Raw genomic sequence first — 19,568 nt, forward strand, 5'->3', positions numbered from 1 at the left:
CCCAGCGCCGGGCTGTAGTTCTGCCCCTGCGCTGGGAGCTGGATGCCGGGGCCACGCAGGCCTGCCACGTGGGCACTCCGGAGGCTTGGGCCCCACTGCTCAGACCACAAGACCCCAGTGTCCCCCAGAGTCCCCAGCCCTGCGGCCTCAAGTCTGCAGGGCCAGGGCCCCAGGCAGCGGGTCACACGGGACTAACTGCAGGTCTCGAGGAGAGACCACCGGCCTCCCGGGGGGCTGGGCTCCAGCCTGAGGCGCCCCAGTGTCCCTGCTGGGTCCTCGCCCCCAGCTGCCCTTACAGACCCCCCTGCGCTCTGAAGCTGCCCCTTCTGCCCACCTGCCCAGAGGCCCTCCAAGAAAGAAGGAAGCCACAGCCAGGAGCCCCAGGGCCCCCAGGGCCCCCGGGGCTGGATCCAAGAGGGCAGTGGGACCCAGGAGGTCCTGCTAAGGACACGGGGCGCCCTCAGCCCCACCTGCCAGGCCCCTGCGCGGGGTTGGGGCCGCGGCACAGCCACGCCCTGGGTGGGGTCGGGCGGCCAGTGCTGGGTCGAGTGAGCTTCTGAGACGGGGGCTCCTTGGGGCTGCCCCGGACTGGCAGGGGCCCCAGGTACGGGTGAGGAGCTCCCGGGACACTGACTTCGGTGCTGACACCACAAAGCCCCAGGCGAACGGGGACAGGCTGGACGCCCGCCCAGTGGGCCCGAGCGGCGGCAAGGGCCAGCTCCAGCGGGGCGGGCTGAGCTGAGCGCGCAGGAGGCCCCACCAACGAGCCCGGACACGTCCTGGCGGCCAGGATGGCGGGGCTCCGTGGAAACCACAGCAGCAGGACTCGGCGCCAGAGGACGCCGCCAGCAGAGCTCAGGCCGCGGCAGCCCCTCGCGACCTTCAGCGTGACCGTGACTTGGGACAGTGGGGGCAGAGGAGGCCCCAGGTGCAGCTCCAGGCTCCGGCGTGAAGACCCGTCCCTCCATCCCTCCCGTCCCTTCTCCGACCACAGCCGGGGGCCTCACCCGCGGTGACGTGGCCCCAACAGGCCTTCCGCGAGGACCCCAGAACCACAGCAGAGAGAAAGCGTCCGTCAGACACGGGACAAAACTATCAAAGGAAGATGTTTTATTTTCAAGTTTCTATGGAGATGTTACAAACGATGCAGACTTAAAAGAAAAAAAAACATTTAAAAATTTTAAGCTACCATTTTAAAATAAAAATATGATTAGGTAAAATAATAAATAATGACATCCCGTGACACTTTGAGATGAAGGTGTGTCGCGTGCCTCGGCTGCAGGGACCCTCGCCCGGCCCCGGCCCCGGCCCGGCCGCCAGGCTGCACGCCCACCCGGCATTCTAATGGTGTAGGAATGAAAGGGACACACCGTCCAAATCTTGACTTTATTTTTTAATATAAAAAATGCCATTTTGGAAACCCACCCTACCTTTTCCCCTAACATAATGCTTTACCTCTTAAAAATAAAAAATAAAGTACTAATTCTATATACATCACGTGTACCATACAAAAATGTATCCAAAGTTTCTATTGCTACCAAAGTGTTCTAAATTAAAACAAGTTACAGAAAGCCCCTCATTGTAAACAAAAGATTACAAGTTACAAAATCAAAGAACACAGCCAGAGTCATTTGTACAACAACCAACACATCCTGCTCCCAAAGCAAGTTGGATTTTATGTCCTGTATAAAACGCATATCAATATACTTCTGCCAATTTATCTCTCGTTATAAAGCAAATGATACACTTTCTACAATAAATAATCCGCTGGGAGGCACGCCCGTGGGAGGCTGGAGCGGACAGGCGGAGGCTGGCGAGTGGTCGAGGCTGGCGAGGTCCAGAGGAGGCGCTGCCCCAGCCCTCACGGGGGCGGCGGAGTGTTTTTGGTGATTTGCAAGTGATGCGCGCGGCGTAAGTTTATTCTCCACCTCTTTCCACAAAGTACCATTCAAAATAATGTCATTTTCTTTCTTAAAATACACATTTGTCATTGTAAATTTACATCCCATCTATTAAATAAGTGGTACTCTGTGTAAAGAGCATGATTTACAAAATTATTAAACATTCAAAAGTCTTTAAAAAAAAAAAACAAAAAACAGCTACAGATCAAAGAAAGTGAGGCCAGCAGCGCCCTCTGGAGCGACCCGTGAGGGGCACAGAGCTGCACTCGGGGGACGCGCCCACGCCATTCACAGAGCGCCCAGACGGGGATGATTTCATAGAAAACTGGGAAATAAAACCTCCCCCTCCCTGGGAGAAAGAATTAAACTACACCTAAAAATCAGAATAAGTTAAGTGGTGAACAATATACAGTATGTACAGCGTATCGACACTATGGACAAGGCCACAGCCGCGTCAGTCTATGTCGCTGAGGTCACTGGCCGGCTCCCCGTGCACGCGGCTCAGGTGGTTCATGGCGCGGTCGAAGGCAATCCTCACCGCCTTCCGGATGCTGGAGTTCCTCCCCTCCATCATCTTCAACTTGTCTATCGTCTCGTCAATGCCAAGGGGAACCATCTTGGACTTCGGGAGCCACTGCCTTTGAAGGAAGAGAATGCACTGTGAGGATGCGCAAGCGTCAACCTGCCCCTCGGCCACCGCACACACACCCAGCCTCCACGCCATCGGGCACTTCAGGCCAAGTGGCACCGCGGAAAGCGCCCGAGCACGGGATCAGTGGTCACCTCCTCTATCAGCGTCACTTCCCGGGGGGCCGCTGCAGCCCTCGGCCGTCCACGCCATACCCGAGTGGCCACCACGGGGCACACACACACACACAGACACACGCACGACATGTGCACTCACACGGCAAGGAGTGGAGGGCAGGGCCACGGGTCCGGAAGACCCACTGAGCCACAGGGAATGCAGCAAGGGGGTCGCCCGGGTCAGGGGGCAGCAAGACACACAAGCCCAATGCAGCCGCACGGGACACTGCGGCCGGCTCCCCACCGAACAGCCTCGGGCACAGAAAGGGCCACAGTGCAGAGGACAGACAAGCCTGGCGCCAGAAGGGCGGGGGGGCAGTTCCCGCGGGCACTCAGGTCAGGGTCTGAACCGCGGCCCGTCGGGGGCCAAGGCAGGGGCATCCGCTGGCAGAGCACAGGGGTCTGGGAGCCCGTGGGAGGCCCGTCGGGACCACACGGACCCACCCAGGGCCCGGCGGGCACTCACCAGCTTCTCTTGTTGTCGAAGAACAGGACGAGGAAGAGCTTTTCGTCCGCCTTGGTCTGCATGTGCTCGCCGACCTTCAGCACGTCCAGCGGCGGCGCCGGGATGGTGACCCCATTGTGGTGGCCAGGGACACGCGGCATCTTGGGGTCGATGATCTGCCGAGGGAGGACACGGGGTCGCGGCGGAGCCCTCGCACCCCGTGCCCTGGAGCAGGCCAGGGCCCAACGAGAGGGGAGTCTCAAGGAACTCCGCCCACACCCCGACACCCCCGTGTGCGTCTCCCGGCAGGTGGTCACAGGACGCCTGTCCCCAGGGCCCGGGGACACGGCCACATGGCTCACCAGGGCCGGGTACGAGGGGTAGCCGCTGCACTTGGCCCACACGACCTTCAGGGGCTCGAGGACAGAGGCCGCGGCATCAGTTGAAATCCACATGCTGTTCTGACCAACTTCTGAGGAGAAGAGGGAGAGAAGGGAGTCAGAAGGGCAGGGCCCCCGGGACCCAACACGCTGCACAGCTGAGGCCGCCCCAGGGTGGCAAGACGGGCCTTGGGGGTGCGACCGGCCCGGCCTGAGGGCGCGAGAGCCCAGGAGAGGCAGAAGGCCGGCCCAGCGCCCACAGTGGTGCTTAGGGCCTCCGCACCCGCCCTCAAGCCGCGACTCCGAGTCGCCCTGCACCCCACCCCTCCCCCAGCTCTAAGGCCTCCGGCCCCCAGGTCCCCAGCATCTCCCACTCCGCGCACAAGACGGTGGCGGGCACGGACGCACCGGCCGCGATCCGGGCTGCCTTGGCGTAGTTCCCGTTCTCGATGCAGGAGATCAGCGCGCTGCGGTCCTCCAGCGTGTGCCTGCGGACCAGGGCGGGCTTGCCCCGGCCGCACGGGGGCGCGCTAAAGCTTCAGGAGGGAAAGAGGGGCCCATCAGAGCCCGGCCGCGGGCCCTGCACGAGGGGAGGCGGGGAGGGGTCAGGAGGGAAGGGAGACGGCAGGGCCGTGCTGGCCACCTTTTTTGGGGGGGCCCCACTGTGTGGGATCTTAATTCCCCGACCAGGGATCAATCCCGGGCCCGGCAGTGAGAGTCCTAACCACTGGACCACCAGGGAATTCCCGGCCACCAACTTGGTAAAGGCAAGACTCAGCAGGAAAACACCAAGTATAGAGGTAACTCAACTTAGACTTCTATGGGGTTTGCCTTCCCACTTCTGGTGAAATTCTACAAAGCAGATCACTGCGGAAGAGACACTGCCCCCGAGGGAGGGACGGAGGGAGGGCAGGCGTCGGGCGGCTCGGGGCGGGGCCCACCTGGAGTCGCAGAGCGGGCTGCTGCTGGAGGAGACGCTGGACTCGGAGGCGCAGCGGCGGCGGGGCGCGGCTGTTCTCCCCGGGGCGCCGCCCAGTTCCTGCTCGCCCCTCGCGGCCCCAAAGCCATTGGTGAGCCCTGCAACACAGGCGCACGCGGCCCTGAGCTCAGCTCCCCGCGGCAGGTGCCCGCACCACCACCGTCTCTAAACCGGGGACAACGCCAGACAATCGCGCCCTGCCCACCCCAGCACCCAGCACGCTCAGAACACGGGGACAGGGGCACAGGGGGCACCGAACGGAGAAGACGAGCCACGGCGAAGTCAGGGCACACTGGTCTCCAGAAGGTGCTCTTAAAAACAGGCCCCATAAAGGCAAGGAGGGCCTCCCGCGACTCCTTCCTGGACGGTCAACGCCCGCCGACAGAGGCCCCAAGTCTGGGCGGGGACCCCCGGGGGGTGGGGGGAGGGGAGCCACGGGCTTCTGGGGGATCAGCAAGTCCATGTCTAAGGAAAACCTTCTTTCAAAACAAAGCACTAGCAGGACCCCCCAAAAACGCTCACGACCTCCTGAAATCCAAGACAAGCGTCTCGTTCACGTGGGCGCCCTGTGTCCAGACGCCACCGAAACCACCAGCACCAAGGCACACGGGTGAGGACGCGCCACCAGGGGGCCAGAACCCCCCAGCAGCCCAACAAGCCAACGGCTTCACCTTAGCACCTGAGAAGTGTTTCAATCGAGGCAAATCTCAAAGCCAAACCACACATCCTGCCCCCGAAAAATGTGACGCCAGCAGGAGGCAGGAAGGACACCCCAGGTCAGAAGGGGCTGCGAGCTGCCGCCTGTGTCCAGTGCTGCCAGGCCCAGCCCGGCCCCTCTGGGTGCGGCGGCTGCAGGGAAGGCGTGTTTTTTCCCCAGAAAAGAATCCCACTCCTTGTGCTTCAAAATTTTTTAAATCCATTTTTTCAAAAAATTTTTGAAGTAGTTAAGCCAGATTACAGGGAGTTCTCATCTGCTTCACGTTACTTTCCTGTAAACAAAGGGAGGTGAGTAAACCTAGACAGACAGCCGCTGGCAAGTACAAATGCAGGAACAGAGTGCGCTCTGCTGCTCCCAAAGAGAACAGAGCCCCCGACTCTCCCTAAGCGAGCCAGTCAGACGTCCTGCTCCATCTCCGTCAGACTTGACACCACTGGCTACAGGAAGAGCTTAGCGTTTTCCGTTTCAAACCTAATTCACATTTATAAGTAGTACCTGCAGGCAGTGGCGGGTGCTGCACTCATTTTCCGAACTTGGACCAAACCACCTCAGGAAGGCAGGCCCATGAAACAGAGCGGCTGGGCCAAGGCTGCGGGGCTGAACCACGGCCGCTTCTGGTGGTCCCAGCCCCTGGGGCCCAGGTCCACCAGGAGGGGCTGCGCTCACGCAGGCGCAAGCCCAGCACCAGCGCTGCTACAAGATCCCACCTGTACCCCCCGGGGAGGGCCCAGGACAGCACCCGACACTGGGCCAGGTCCAGACGCACCGTGTGGCGACAGCCCAGGGGTCAAGGTCACGCAGCCACCAAGCTGCTCCAAGCACAGCCAGCGTGGACGGCCTCCCCCTGCGCCCAACCTCCCGCCGGCTAAGCGGGCTGCCCATCCGCCTCCCCTGGCAGAGCAGGAAGAGGGGCCCTAGAAGGTGACGGGGAGTCTCACCGCCTGTGACAGGTACCCGGCGCCTGGGAAGAGCTGGGGCGAGCGGTGCATGGGGCCTGCCATCCGCGACCCCCCATCCCAAGGCAGGAGGCGGCAGCCAGGAATGGCAAGAGGAAGGGCAGCGCGCCCGTCACAGGACACGCGTGGTGAAGGTCAGACGAAGGACAGGCCTCCTGACCACGGAGAAAGGAGAGGGGAGAGCGGCCCCGGCTGCAGGGCACCAAGCAAGCCTGCACTCATGTCGTCCCCGGGAGACGGCACAGGCATCCCCCACACGGCACGCATGGTGACAAGTGACACCGGGGAGAAGACCCAGAAGTGGGGAGTCCTCAGCTGGGAAACAAGAGGACACACGCCCCCAGGGTGACCAGCTAGTCACGTATGGTTTTCCCCGTGTCACGCACCGAGCAGCAGACAAGCCCAAGGGCACGAGGCCGCGTGGCCAGAGCAGGGCCAGCCTCCGCAAGCCACCCCACGCCACCCAGAGACCTGCAGGGACCTGAAATGCCACTCAGTAGAGCAAGGTCACAGGTCTACACAGAAGTGGGCCCAGAGCCACAGGCAGACACAGGTGCCCCCACAGTGCCTCCGAGAGCCAGGTTAGTGCCGGGTGAAAAGTGCCTTCAGGGACCGGCCAACGCCCCCCAGACATGAGCTGCACCCCCAGAGCCCCTGGGGATCAGGGCTGACGCCTCGGGCGATAGAGGAGGCACCCCGGAGTCTAAACTCCCTTCTCTGCCCCAAAGGAGGGCATGCCGAGCGGGGAGCCCCAGCCCAGCTGCAGCTCAAGGCCGTCCAGGCGCCCCCAGGCCTCCCGAAACGCGGGTCATTAGTGGCTGCAGCGACCTCCATCCTGAACGCCTCGCACCTGCCAGGTGGCAAGAAGCCTCCAGGTGCTCCCACAGGGGTGCCGGGCACCCGAGGTCCACCCCACCACGCCCTCACCGGGCCGTGAAGACCTCCTGGACGGCAGCCCAGCAAGAGGCACAGCGACAGGAGCGGCTGCGCCCCCTGCCACCACACGGTGTGGACGCAAGGGGTCCCCTCACACGACACAGTGCCAGGGCCAGTGGGCACAGGGACTGCAGCCGGCCTGTCGGAGCAGGGGCATGCCTGTTGTTTTGGCTCCAAGGTTTTATTTTGACTGTTGGCCACAGAATTGCATTTTTATGCGTTTTTCCACCTTTCAATAAAAACACAGAAGCACATCAAGTAAGATCCCAACATCCTGCTTTTGCCCAGACCAGCTCCAAGAAGACGCAGCAGCGTGCAAGGCTCGCCAGGACGCCCAGCACGGGATGCCCCCAGGCCCGCAGCCAAGACGTCCGCTCGTGGCGACCAGAGACAGAACTGTGCCTCCCCGAGAGCCCCGGGAAGAGCGGGAGAAAGACCCAGAGGAGAGACAAGCGAGGGCGGGCGGGCCCGGCGGGAGCCAGGAGGCGCTAACAGCAGACAGCGAGGGGAGACGGGGCTGATGCCACGTGGTCCGGCACCGTGTGTGGCCTGCACACTCCTTCCCGAGCCCAGCGCCCAACCCAGAGCCCCTGGTCATCTCAGACCGGTCCTGTGCCGGCCGAGGGCGGGTCAGAAGCTCTATCCACGCGAGTCATCTGTGGACGCAGCACGCTCTCCAGGTACCTCGGCCCAAGGCTTCCTTCTGCATCGTCACCCTATTCACGGGGAGGCCGAGCGACGTCCCAGCCAGGTCCCAGACAGCTGGAGGACGGGCGCCGCCCCGGCACCTGCAGGCGTCTGGCTGACTTACAGAGGGGCGGGGGGGGTGGGGGGGGCACGGCTCCTCCGAGGGCTGCTGTTTGTGTTTTTGTTTGGAGGGCGGCTGAACGGATGCTTCCAATGTCATCCACAAGAACTGGGTGAAATGCAAGGGCGCAGGGATCCTTCTGCGTTCCAAAATGACCGCGTAGCAGAACTCCAGTCCAAGGTAAGAGAAAATAATTAGAATTCAAAGAGTGAACTACCCAACGTGTTACTAGTTAAAACGAGAACCTGGAAACCAGCGAAAAAGCCGTTCAGTCGGAGCGCAGGCCCCGCAGAGCAGCCTCCTGCCCGAGCAGCCTGCAGACACGGCGACAGACGCAAGCGCACACGGCCCGCCACGCGCACGACGGGAGCCGCGCGCAGGCATCTCAGGCGAGGAGACGGGCAGCACGGTGTCCTGGCCTGGGGCCCACGAGCCAGCGGTCACAGAAAGAAGCCGGGAGACCACGCAGGGCCTGGCGGCACGGCTCCAGGAGCAGCAGCCAGCGTGCCGACGCCGCCCGCGGGCGCTTCCGAGGAGAGGCCCGAGTGCCCAGAAGGAACAAGGCGGGGTTCACCCTAACCTGGAGGCCTTGCAGCACACTGTGGACACCCGCGGGCTCCCTACGAGGCAGAGCACGCAGACGGACCCTTGGAAAACAGAAGGTTCGGAATACCCTAAGTCCCGAGACTGCAAAGACTGCCGCTCGGGGCAAGGGACCCGGCCGCGGAGCCCACGAGACGCCCGGGCGACGGGCCAGCCGAGGGCCGAGCAGACCCTGAGGACTCACTACACACCACTGCAGGCACCGCCGTTCTGGAATGGGAAGCAAAGGGCTCCGTCTGAGCCAGGCCATAGGGGTCGACACCTCGGACGCGCCCCGGCCCTCATGCAAAGCCTGCGGGAAACTCCCGGCCTCAACCATCACCACTGAACACCTGCAAGATCCTCGGCTCAGCCGCGGAAACCGGAAGGAGCGGACGTGATTTTCTACACACGGAAACCGGGAGGAGCGGACGTGATTTTCTACACACGGAAACCGGAAGGAGCGGACGTGATTTTCTACACACGGAAACCGGGAGGAGCGGACGTGACTTTCTACACACGGAAACCGGAAGGAGCGGACGTGATTTTCTACAAGGGACCTTTGGTGAGGGACTCCAAGAGGGCCCCGAAAGCCCGGCGGTTGAAGGCCCAGGGGGGGCAACGGTTCCAGAAGAACAGCCGGGCGGCGAGGGCCACGTCGGGGCCTGGCAGCCCACCCCCCGGACACCAGCTTCGCCAGGGGCCCCTGACCGCAGTGCCCTGCGAACGGTGCACCAGAACACGACGCCCTGACTCGCCTCCCGGTGCAGATGCCGGGACCCTCCAGTGCGCTTGAAAACCAAGCCGAGGCTCTTTCGCTAAATTCGGCCGAGAAAGGCCCCAGGCTAGTTAAGGAGCCCCGAGCACTGACACAGGCTCCACTGTATCTGTACCCTGGACACACTCAAGCAGCTGGCAGCACTCAGAAATAAAGTTTTAACAAATTATCAAAAAACACCAACTTGATATTGATCCATCGAACTAAAAGTACAAAATGTAACGTTTCAATAACCCTAATCACGTGTGCAAAAGTTTACTGTCGAAGGACAGCCAGCCAGGCGACACACCTCTCCGCACGCCGGGCTGCAACCGCCCGCCCCTCCAGGGTGGACGCCCGGGCCCGAGGCACCCAGCCGGCCCCACGAACCCGTGGCTCAAACTGAGTCAAGCGCCGGAGGAGGAGACGCACTTCTCTGCCTGGATGCGGCAGACAGAGCAGCAGCGGACACGAGCCGGCTCTGGTCCACGTCCGGGACCAAAGGGAGCTCAGACCGCCCCCAGGAGACAGCCCCGCGGGCCCGCCGCCGTGGAGGGGCGCGGACGGCAACCGGCTAGGCGACCAGCACAGACACCCCTCGCCTCCCGGCGGCACGGCTGGAAACTGGCTCTGAGAGAGCAGGAAGGTGCCTCGGCAAAGAAAGCCGGACGGAAATTCCTGGCGCAGCGCCAGCACAGGGGTGTCTGGGTGAGTGAGTTAGACGATTAAGCCCTAAAAGCTTAGTAGCAAATGAGAAACACTTTCAAGTGTTATCTCAGCAGGAGATAACCCATCGTGGGTGTACCAACCAAGCCACACAGGACAGCGAGAAAATGTCAAAGGACGCTTTAAGCAAGTGGGTGACACGCCGCATTTAGCCCAGACCCTGTGGGCCTCAGAAGGGAGGCCTGCGGGACGCCCGCCGTCACCTGCTGCACCTGGACCCGCCCACACGGACAGCACAGCCAGGCGCCAGCCACGCTCGGAAGGCGACCTGGGTCCAGGCTCTCCAAGGGGAGGGACGAGCAGGGCCCCCAGCCCCCATGCCCCCCAAGGTGGCGCCACCTCAGACTTACGATTCAGGGCTTCTCAAAGCAAAACACCATCTGTCTTCTTACGTGGACAACAAAGTGCAAAACACCGAAGCTGCTGGCACACCCCACCCCCGCCGCCCACTCCCGCCCCGCCCCGAGACAGAACGCGGCCGGCGCGGCATTTACCTGTGTCCAGGCGCTTTCCCGGGGACCCCTCCTCCACCTCGGAGTCGCCGCAGGTGCTTCGCGACCTTTTTCTTGGCTGCAGAAGAGTCTCCAACCTCGGAAGGACTACAGACAAAAAGGTTTTGGTCCCTAGCTGAGGAGAAGTTGGCTGGGTTTCAGTGTTCTTGGCAGACTTTGGGGGGCTTACACTTTTCGATTTGCAGAAGAGAACAGAAGTGCGTCTGTTTACATCGCTTGATGGCTCCGCCACCGCGGAGGCCGCCGCCGGCGCATCGCCACTACTGGCGAGGGTGGGCTCTGGAGGGTGTCCGATTACCAGTGCGCTCTGAGTGCAAGTGCTATGTGATTCATTACCAAATGTGACTCTTTTGAATAGTTTACTCTGCTCTGGGTTGAGTTCTACTGGTTTGAGGGTTGGTGGTTCTGAATTAGTCTCCGAGTTTGAAGGAAGAGGTAATGCATCTGATGGTTCAAGTTTAGGGGGAGATTTATCTCCTGAAAAAATTATAAATAAAGTGATTTTTGAAAACTGATAATTATAAAATCTATTATAAAACTTACTATAAATGTGAAGTCCACCAAAATACTAATTCAATTAAGGAAACACAGCATCACACACAACTGTCTGCAAGCAGCCGCGGGTTACCCTGTGTGCGCTTCCCTGACACCGAGGCCGCGGCGCCTGGCGCCCAGGTGTCCAGAGCTACCCTCTGAAGACAACCCTGAGGACCACCGCACGTGCGCCAGCATCAAGTCATCATTCGAGTTCATGACAGTTTCTGCAATCAACATCCACTTACCTTGAGGAAGAAAAATATTTCACGTAACTAAGGGGCTCTAAGCGGGCATTCCCACAGTCCTGACCTGGTCCCCAAGGTTAGCAGACAGAGGAAACAGCACGTAGACCTGACTTCTGACCAGGGCACTCTAAGTCGTGTCAAAACCAGGGAGTGGTGAGTGGCTGCGAACGATCCAGGAGAGCAGGAACACTTCCCACTCTGTTCTCAGACACACTAACTCTGTGCCACCTCCAGAGACATTACAACCTAAGTTCTTTCTTCTAAGTCTGACTTTAAATATAAAAACACAACATCTGGACAAAGACTGTTTTAACCTCTTAAGAAAAAGGCTTTAAAAGTTACTAACATGGGAACAAGACGCCTGGGAGCCGGCCTGTCAGCCCCGGGCCCCAGAGGCTGGAGAAGCCTCCCCAGGGAGGGCTGGCCGGGGCACGCACACCCTCTGGGATAAAAGCCACCGAGGCTGCTCTCCAGGCAAGGCTGACACTGGCTTCAGGACGTATGACATAAACCAGAAGACACTAAGTAGTACGTATCATCACAAAGTACAGTTTCTATTTTATGAAACCTGCACATCTCCCCAAAACCGTCTAGAACACATAAGGTTAATATTTTAAATCCAAAGTCATTCTGAAAATGAAAAGCTACACAACTTCTAAGGTTCGTTTACGTCTCTGAGCAAATGTTTCGAGAATTCTCCCAACTTATGGTGAGGAGAGCCCGCCAGGCTCGGAGCCCAGGAGGGTGGCACGGAACTGCAGGAGCGCTCTGCCCAGGCAGCTGTGGTCAGGCTCTGCCCCAGAGGGGCCTTCACTTTCAAACGCCGCTCAAAGCCTGTTAAGGCACGTGACAGCGACGCAGAAAATGAGCAGAGCGCCTCTCCTGGACCACAAGCTGTTAGAAGCGTCAGTTTCAGGAGACACTGACTCATCTCGCGCATGTGTGCAAACGCTAGGGCCTGAGGCCCACTGCCGGCACACGGCTGGTGAGGAACCTCCCCCGCCCGCTGCTCGTGACCACGTGGGGAACACTGACCAGGTGGGAACTAGGGACATGCAGAGTGACCGCTGGGAGGCTTCCTGTCACTCACTAGGAACGCCAAGGGCATCTTCCCAGGGGTGGGGCCCTCCTCCCTCCCTTTCCCCCACCCGCCCCCAGACCCACAGGGGCTCTCGTGCTGACCTGACAAGGTGTCAGCATCTGCCGCAGCCTCGGCAGGCAGGGGGACGCAGGGGTGGCAGTGCCGCCCCCCGCCAGGACCCCCACCCAGCAAGCGGGCTAGGCGACCTCAGGCCCCACCCCCAGGCTTGGCCGCTCCTGCTGGGGCAGCCACCGCCCCGCAGCCCCCCGCAGGCGCCCACGGCCCTGGCCGCCCACACACGAGGCCCCGGACCACGTGGTTCACGGCGGACTGCGCCCACACCCAGCCTGTGCCAGCCGCGGGGAACGGGGGGGCTCTTCAGAGGGGCCACCCGACCCTCCCCTCCCTGAAGGCTACGCTATGGCACAGGGCCCTGCAGTCTGCCGGGGCGGCTCACAGAGGCATGTCCCAGGCCTCCGAGGGCCGCGCAGATGCAGAGTGGGCGTCAAGGACAGAAGCTGCTCAGGTGGCCCGGTGCAACCCCCCCCCCCACCAGCTGCGGGGCCCTCGCGGGCCCCTGGCCCCAAGCCTCCGTGCCCTCGTCCGTCAGACGGGGACAGACAGCACAGTGACCAATGACCCCGCCGCGCTCGCCACGCTCAGAGCAGGTGCCAAGCAGAGCCCTGGGGGGGGCGTGGGGGTGCACACGGAGCCGACATGAGAGCGCAAGTCCCTGTACAGTCACTGGCTGCGAACAATCACGCCGCTCAAACGCTCGTGAAAAGCGCTCGATTAACTTCTAGAACAAACGCTCTTCGTTCGTGGCATAAACGAATGCAGAGCACCTGAAATCCTGTTCACAGGAGCTCATCACACACAGAACAGCCCGGCGGCTCCACTCGGGGCACCCCACCTGCCCCACTGCTTCGGGGCGTCTGCAGGGCAGCTTCTCCACCGTCCACACCCGTGGCGCCAACCCGCCCAAGAGACGCTTCCAAAGCAAAGCCACAAACGCCCGGGGACCCAGCGAGGCACCTGTCTGGACGCCGTGCCACCGACCCTCCCGAGTCAGGGGCCCCTGTCCTCACTCGAGCATGACCGCACCGTCCAGCCTCCAGCTGACCCTGGCAGCCCCTCTGGAGCCTCCAGGGAAAGAGACGGGCGCAGGCTTAAAACAGCGGAGACAGGGTTCGAACCCGACACTGGACCAAAGCCCCGACAGCTAGAGGCAGAGGCCCCTCAGCGACCCAGGCCCACGGCCTCGGCCATGCCGTCCTCACTGCCCTGCCCCCCCCCCCCCCCCCCCGCTGCTCGACAGAAACCTCACCATGTGTGAAACCGACGACCCGGGCACGAGGCTCCCCAGCTGACGGCCCCAGACCAGCACCGCACAGACGGGCAGAGTCCGCGGGCGCCCGCCCCATGGTGCGCGGAGCCCCACGCCCGCCGCCCCTGCCTGGCGCCTGACGCCAGCGTCTCCTCCCTGCTCAGGTTTCCAACAGAAACCCGTGAACATTAAATCACAACTAAGACCGCGTTTGATGTTGAGAAATCACCACTCTTTCAAGCGCGACGGATCGATATTGTGGTCCTGAGTCTTTCAGAAGATTCTTGAGTTTTGCCCCGGGACGGTGATCCCAAGTACACGTTTCTACACTCGCTCACAAACGGCTGCTTCCGCCGCCTCCACCAACCTGTGTGTCATCCACACGACCCCAGCCCCAATGTCTGGAGGCCACGCCGCTTCTTCACGGGGGGCGCCCCCCACCCTCCCTGACAAGCCCGGCTGTTTCTCCTCTCCACCCACACCTCTCCTTCCACGTGTCGCTCCTAACCAGCACGGCTCCAGGCCTCCCTGCTCACATCTGCCGGCCGCCCCTCCACCTGGTTCCTCCGATGTGGGCCAGCCCCACGGAACAGCGAGAGGGGCCGCCAGGGACGCCTGCCCAGCAGGAGAGCTCAGAAGCTGATGGCGGACCAACCTGTCGACACATTCTCCCCCCAACCCACTCTTTTGCACAAGAAGAGAAACGCATGCCCTCAGCCGGAGGGGCAGCTCGCGCAGCGGGAAGGGGCCAGCTGGCAGGCAAGCAGGTGCCCATGCCAGAACCCATGCTCCAGGCCCACCCTGCACCCCGAGGACCCCTGAAGGCACAGAAGGGGGCACAGCCCGGGAACCCAGGTAGGCCCGGCTGTCGAAGGTCCCCTTGGGCAAGAGCTCCTCAGAACCAGAGCCCCAAGAGGCAGGGCCGGCGCAGGTGGTGGCAGGGAGGCTCCCCCAGACTCTACGGACCTAACGTAACTCCCAGAACCCAGGAGAAGCTGCAGAGCCTGCAGCTGACAGCGCAGCCATGCACACAGAGGGGCCATCGCGAGGAAAAGTCTGCAGGAGCGACTCAGGGTCGCTCTCTAAGGGAAGAGAGAGCTCAGGGTTCCAGGTCCTTCCTGCCCCACTGCTGCCTCAGGCAACTGGATAAAAAAGGAGGGGGACACGCAGGACACTGCTCCGCCAGAGGGACGCCCAGCGCCAGCCCACTCATGGGCGTCCATGCAGAGGCACACGCGGTCACCGCCAGGACGTGGCAGGTCCGCAAGGCTGGCACCCGTCCACAGCACACCACAGTTCTTTTAAAAAGATAAGCTGTAGAACAACCTGGCGTCTGGTTTGATTAACGTCTTTGTTATTCTTATCTGGATGCGGTGGGGAAAAAAATCAGAAAGACCGTAAAACAGCGGCCAACTGCTGTGCTCGCAGGGAGTCTGACTCCACGTGTCGCTGCCTGAAACGTGCTGACACTCAGGTGAGGCAAGGAGAGCATGGGGGGGCCCCTCGGCCCGTCCTAGAGCTCCAGCCCCCGGAGGGCACCTCCCAGAGCCCAGGCTGAACTGGCGTCCACGGCCCGTCCTGCCGGGGAGGGGGCTCCTCTGGGCGCGCGTCCGGCCCAGCCCTGTGCCCCACACGCTCGGCCCACGACGGAGCACGGGAGGGACCTTCGCACCCCCCAGGCCCTCCGCCCTCCCAGAAGCAAGTCAGTGAGGGCTGAGCGCACCCCGCGCAGGTCACCAGGCACCCAGTGCAACGACTCTGCTCCACTCTCCAGACCCGACACACAGTCGTGCCCCCCGTCACTCTCCAACCACCCTGGCAAGGCTGCGGACGACATAGACGGTGCTCCTGAAATAGTTTTCCGGAACCAAGCTGAGAAAAAAGTCTCATTCCATGCCCCAGACTCTCGTTAGTGCCCAAACGCAGCGCGGACGGCACGGACGGCCCGGCGTGTGCCCGGAGGTTTCCGAGCGCTCCTGGCCCGCGCCCCCGAGCGTGCTTACCTTCCTCCCCGGTCTCCTGCCCCAGCTGAGCACCGTCCTCTTCAAAGCCTGCAGTACCTGACTCGGCGGCCGGGGGCTGGCTGTGCTGCTGGCTCAGCTGGCTCCGAAGGGCGGCGATCTCCTTCTTCAGCAACTTGGCCCGCTTGCTCCGCGACCCGCTGGACTTCATGGAGCATGTGAGGTCCAGCATGTCCAGCAGCTCCCGCAGCTGCTCCTCCAGGACCATGTGGGCCCTACTGGCCGGGCTCAGCAACCTGTCCACTGGAAGCAGAGGCACGGCCATCAGAAGCCTCAGACCACCCGGCCGGCCCCACCGGGGAGCCCCGGGCCCCCATCTGCGCGTGGCGCCCACGAGGGCCGCCGCCAGGGGCGTACACTGGAGCAGGGGCGGCGCCCAGGGACGCCGAGCCCTCCTGCTGAGACCAGCCGCCCAGGCCGAGCGAGGACTCCGAGAAGGGGCCCAAGGGAGGTGTGGACTCCCCGAGGGCGCCAGCGTGGGGCGTCTGCGCATCGCGACTGGTGTCTGACCTCAAGTCTCAGGCCCAGGCTGCCGTCTGGCTTTTCTAAAACTGGGCTGCAAAATTCACAGATAATTTGGAGTTTGGGGCACATTTACTACAAAAACCGCTAGCAATTTCCATTTCAGCCAAACACCAAAATTCATAAAGCACAGATTATCTTAAATCAGTGAGAAGCGGGCAAGAAACAAAACAGGTCTACAGAAGCCCCTGCAGATAAACCTGGGACCAAAACGGCAGTGCACGGCTGTCCAGACAAAGGAACACACCTCCCCCCACAGACAGACCTTTTACTAAAGCACCACCTCGTCCACGAAGGGAACAAGACGACGGTATAGGGAAACACAGCAGAAGGCATCCCGACAAAAGCCCGCAGATAAGAAGGTTCACGGAAACAGAAGGCACGTCGCTTGAGGAGCTCACCACAGCGTCTGGCCCGCCCTCGTGCCACCCCAATGCTGAAGGAGGAGCAGATTAGACTTTGCATCCCTAATTCTATCCTCAGTGAAACCTGGGTGCGGAGGCATACGCAAGCACTCGTGGTGGCTCGCCCGGCTGTTTCCTGCAAGGCCCGACCTCCGCGGCCCCGCGCCCCCGCCCGCCCAGGGCTCCTGTGGGGGCAGAGCCGTGCAGCAAGGCAGCAGCTTCCAAGGGTCGGACGAGTCAGCGGACGGAAGGCCCCCCAAGGCCACGGCGCAAGGAGTGCACCGCCGGGGAGAGGGCCCCGTGGCTGTGCCCTGCTAACTTCCAAGCACAGCGACAGCCTTGCTCTGGCCACAGACGCCCTCCCAAGTCCGTAAGGGCCCACATGGGCCCAAGGCCCCGGCTACACTGCTTCCTGGTCTGTATCAGGCCGACCCAGGCCGTCCTGCTCGGGGCCACAGGCCACGCGTCTCTCTCAAGTGGGACCCTGAAACGTGGCTGCCCTGAACAGAGATGCACTGACTGTAAAATACACACCACGCGGCAAAGAGGAAATGGGAAGCCAGTGGAGGCGACCCTCCGTAATCTTTATGTCATTTACACGTTAAAATCGCCACGAGACACGGTGGGTTAAAAACACGTCACTAAAGTAAGTTTCGCCTGTTTTCCGCTTTTTCACGAGGCTACTAGGAAGCCTCAAGTCAGTGTGTGGCTCCCACCCCCTTTCTCCTGGGCCTACCCGCACGGCGTCTGCGGGGGGAGCACCCTCCCGCCTGTTCCCGGACAGCCGCGCTTACCGTCGTCCCAGGAGAAAGGCCGCCGGGGGGCCGCGGGGGGCCGCTCAGGCAGGTGCATCCCTGAGGCCTCCTCGAAGCCGACGCTGTCGGCCTGGCGCCTGGCCTGCCTGAGCACCACGCCACCCTGGTCACGCAGCCGCACGGCCGCCCGGTAGAACACCGTGTCCTTGGCGTTGTACTTCATGCAGTTGTCCACGATGAGGTCAAAGTCCTCCTCCAACTCCCTGAGAGTCCGGTACCCTTGCGCTTCTAACCGTTTCCGCATCGTGGCAAAGTCCATAGGGTGTTTAATGTGATCCAGATAATCCGGAACCTGATTCCAGGGAAGAAAACAGCCGTTTACAGACAAAACAGGATTCATCCGTGCTACGTAACCAGCACAGCTGCCACGTAAGGCAGCCCCACGTGCACATACACACATGAACACACGCACACACGCAATGCTCACACAGTACCGAGTGGCAGCAGTGAGACACACCAAACTGAAGCCTGGGTCCTTCCAAGGACCCTCCCAGCCAAGGCCCCTAAAGCACAAACGCAGGAACCCGTCCCCTGGCCGGGCAGACACGCACTGGGAAGGGCTCTTTCTTTGTCCCTTTGGTCACCGCAGACATGAGGAAGGACGGGGAACGCGAGGGCGAGGACACCCACCTCCTTCAGGCTCACTGGCTGGGCAAATATCCGGGCCGGGTCCTTCTCCTGCAGCTGGTCCAGCACGGAGCGCAGCAGCACGGTGAGCGGGGTCAGCCGCAGCTCCAGGGCCACCTGCTCCAGCTTCACCTGGGGGCCAGCGCACGCGGTCTCAGGGCCCGAGGGGACCCTCCCGCTGAGAAGCCACTTATTCCTGCCTCAAGCGCTCAACACCGCCCTGTGGCCGACAGGGCCCACTTTACATGCACACACGGCGCCCCTTCCTGCCCGTGCTTCCCGGGACCGCAATGGACACCACACCACCCCAGGCCAGCCAGCCTCCTTCAAGACAGGTCAGTGCCACCCCCCCCAAAGCCACTGGCACCCAGGGCGACGGTCACCCGGCCTGCACCCCTCACCAGGGAGGACGGCTTGGAGGAGGCAGGGGGGCGAGGACTGCGGGCCCAGGGGACAAGCAGCTGCACGCCCCGCCCCGCCCCCGGACGCCCCGCCCCGCCCCCGGACGCCCCGCCCCCGCGGCCTCACCTGCTCCCTCTTGAGCTTCTCGCGCTTGCGCAGGAGCTCAATGAGCAGGCGCGCGCGCTCCAGGTCGTGCCGCAGCCGCTGCCAGTACTTCAGCTTCTCTTTGGCAGCTTGAATCTCCTCGTCGTTTTCTCTCTGAAGAGAGGAATGGAGTCGGCCTCGTCCCCCGCACAGACCCGCCGAGGAAGGGCTCCACGGCCCAGGCGCCACCTCCCCAGCGTCTCGGCCCCGCGCACGTCCTTCCTGGGGACACGCGTGCGCACCCTGCCAGCCCATCTCCAGGCCAGCGCTGGTGGGGAGGGATGGGGCTGAGCAGCGAGGGCTGGGGACCAGGGCACGCCGGTGGAGAGACCTGGCCGCCCGGGCGGCGCGCCCTCCGGGCAGCCTCGGCTAGGCGCTCCCAAGACCCTCGCCCAGCCAGGCCGCCCAGCCCTCCCACGCGCACGTCCTCACTTCCTTCCCGCCCCAGCGCTGCGCAGGCGCTCGGGCCCTCAGCGCGCTCCTCCCGGAGGGTCAGGACTGCTGCCCGTCCCCAGCCCCAGGCGCCCACCCTCTACCGCCTGCGCCCAACACCACCAGGAAGCCCACGTGCCCAGGCTCAGCCCACCCTGTGCCGGCATCTCAGCTGAAGGCTTGCCTGACCACAGCTCCGGGAGGAAGGGGCAGTCGGGCTCCTCACCTTCCCACACCAGCCCCGCTGAGGCTCCCAGCGGGTGTCTGGGGCCCTCCCGATTACAGCAGTCCCGAAGCCGAGTCCGACTTTATGCACGGGGCTCCCCTTCCCTGTTGCCGTCGTGGACACACGCACCTCCAGCCTCAGCTAAGGCAGCAGCGCCGGCACTGTTGCCGGAACACGCGGCACAACTCTCAGGCCCTCTTCTCTCCCCGGTCCCTTCTGCCCCTCGGGTTTCCACCCCCATCCAGACAGAGCGGAAACAGCACAGCCAGCAGGCGGGGTCC

The 19,568-nt window shown here is 62.4% G+C and overlaps 1 protein-coding gene across 3 annotated transcripts in view; it reads right to left on the reverse strand.

Moving 5' to 3' along the window:
- Window positions 1-1,033: 1,033 nt before the first annotated feature.
- Window positions 1,034-19,568, reverse strand: part of BRD1 (bromodomain containing 1) — a gene marked incomplete at its 5' end in the record, with an annotated part of 31,685 nt that continues 13,150 nt past the window's right edge. The window contains 10 exons of one of the 3 annotated variants that reach the window (XM_082851049.1): window positions 1,034-2,539; window positions 3,172-3,326; window positions 3,513-3,622; window positions 3,939-4,066; window positions 4,472-4,607; window positions 10,487-10,591; window positions 15,698-15,958; window positions 17,436-17,748; window positions 18,087-18,215; window positions 18,612-18,743. In XM_082851049.1, coding sequence (XP_082707175.1) covers window positions 2,356-2,539; window positions 3,172-3,326; window positions 3,513-3,622; window positions 3,939-4,066; window positions 4,472-4,607; window positions 10,487-10,591; window positions 15,698-15,958; window positions 17,436-17,748; window positions 18,087-18,215; window positions 18,612-18,743 — 1,653 coding nt within the window. In that variant the 3' untranslated portion in view covers window positions 1,034-2,355. Of the gene's footprint in view, window positions 2,540-3,171; window positions 3,327-3,512; window positions 3,623-3,938; window positions 4,067-4,471; window positions 4,608-10,486; window positions 10,982-15,697; window positions 15,959-17,435; window positions 17,749-18,086; window positions 18,216-18,611; window positions 18,744-19,568 lie in introns of those variants that run through there. The other 2 variants (XM_082851048.1, XR_014326623.1) reach the window with 2 other exon arrangements.

The sequence above is a fragment of the Leucopleurus acutus genome (genome assembly GCF_964270905.1).
Source record: "Leucopleurus acutus genome assembly, chromosome: 11".
NCBI classification, from domain to species: Eukaryota; Metazoa; Chordata; class Mammalia; order Artiodactyla; family Delphinidae; genus Leucopleurus; species Leucopleurus acutus.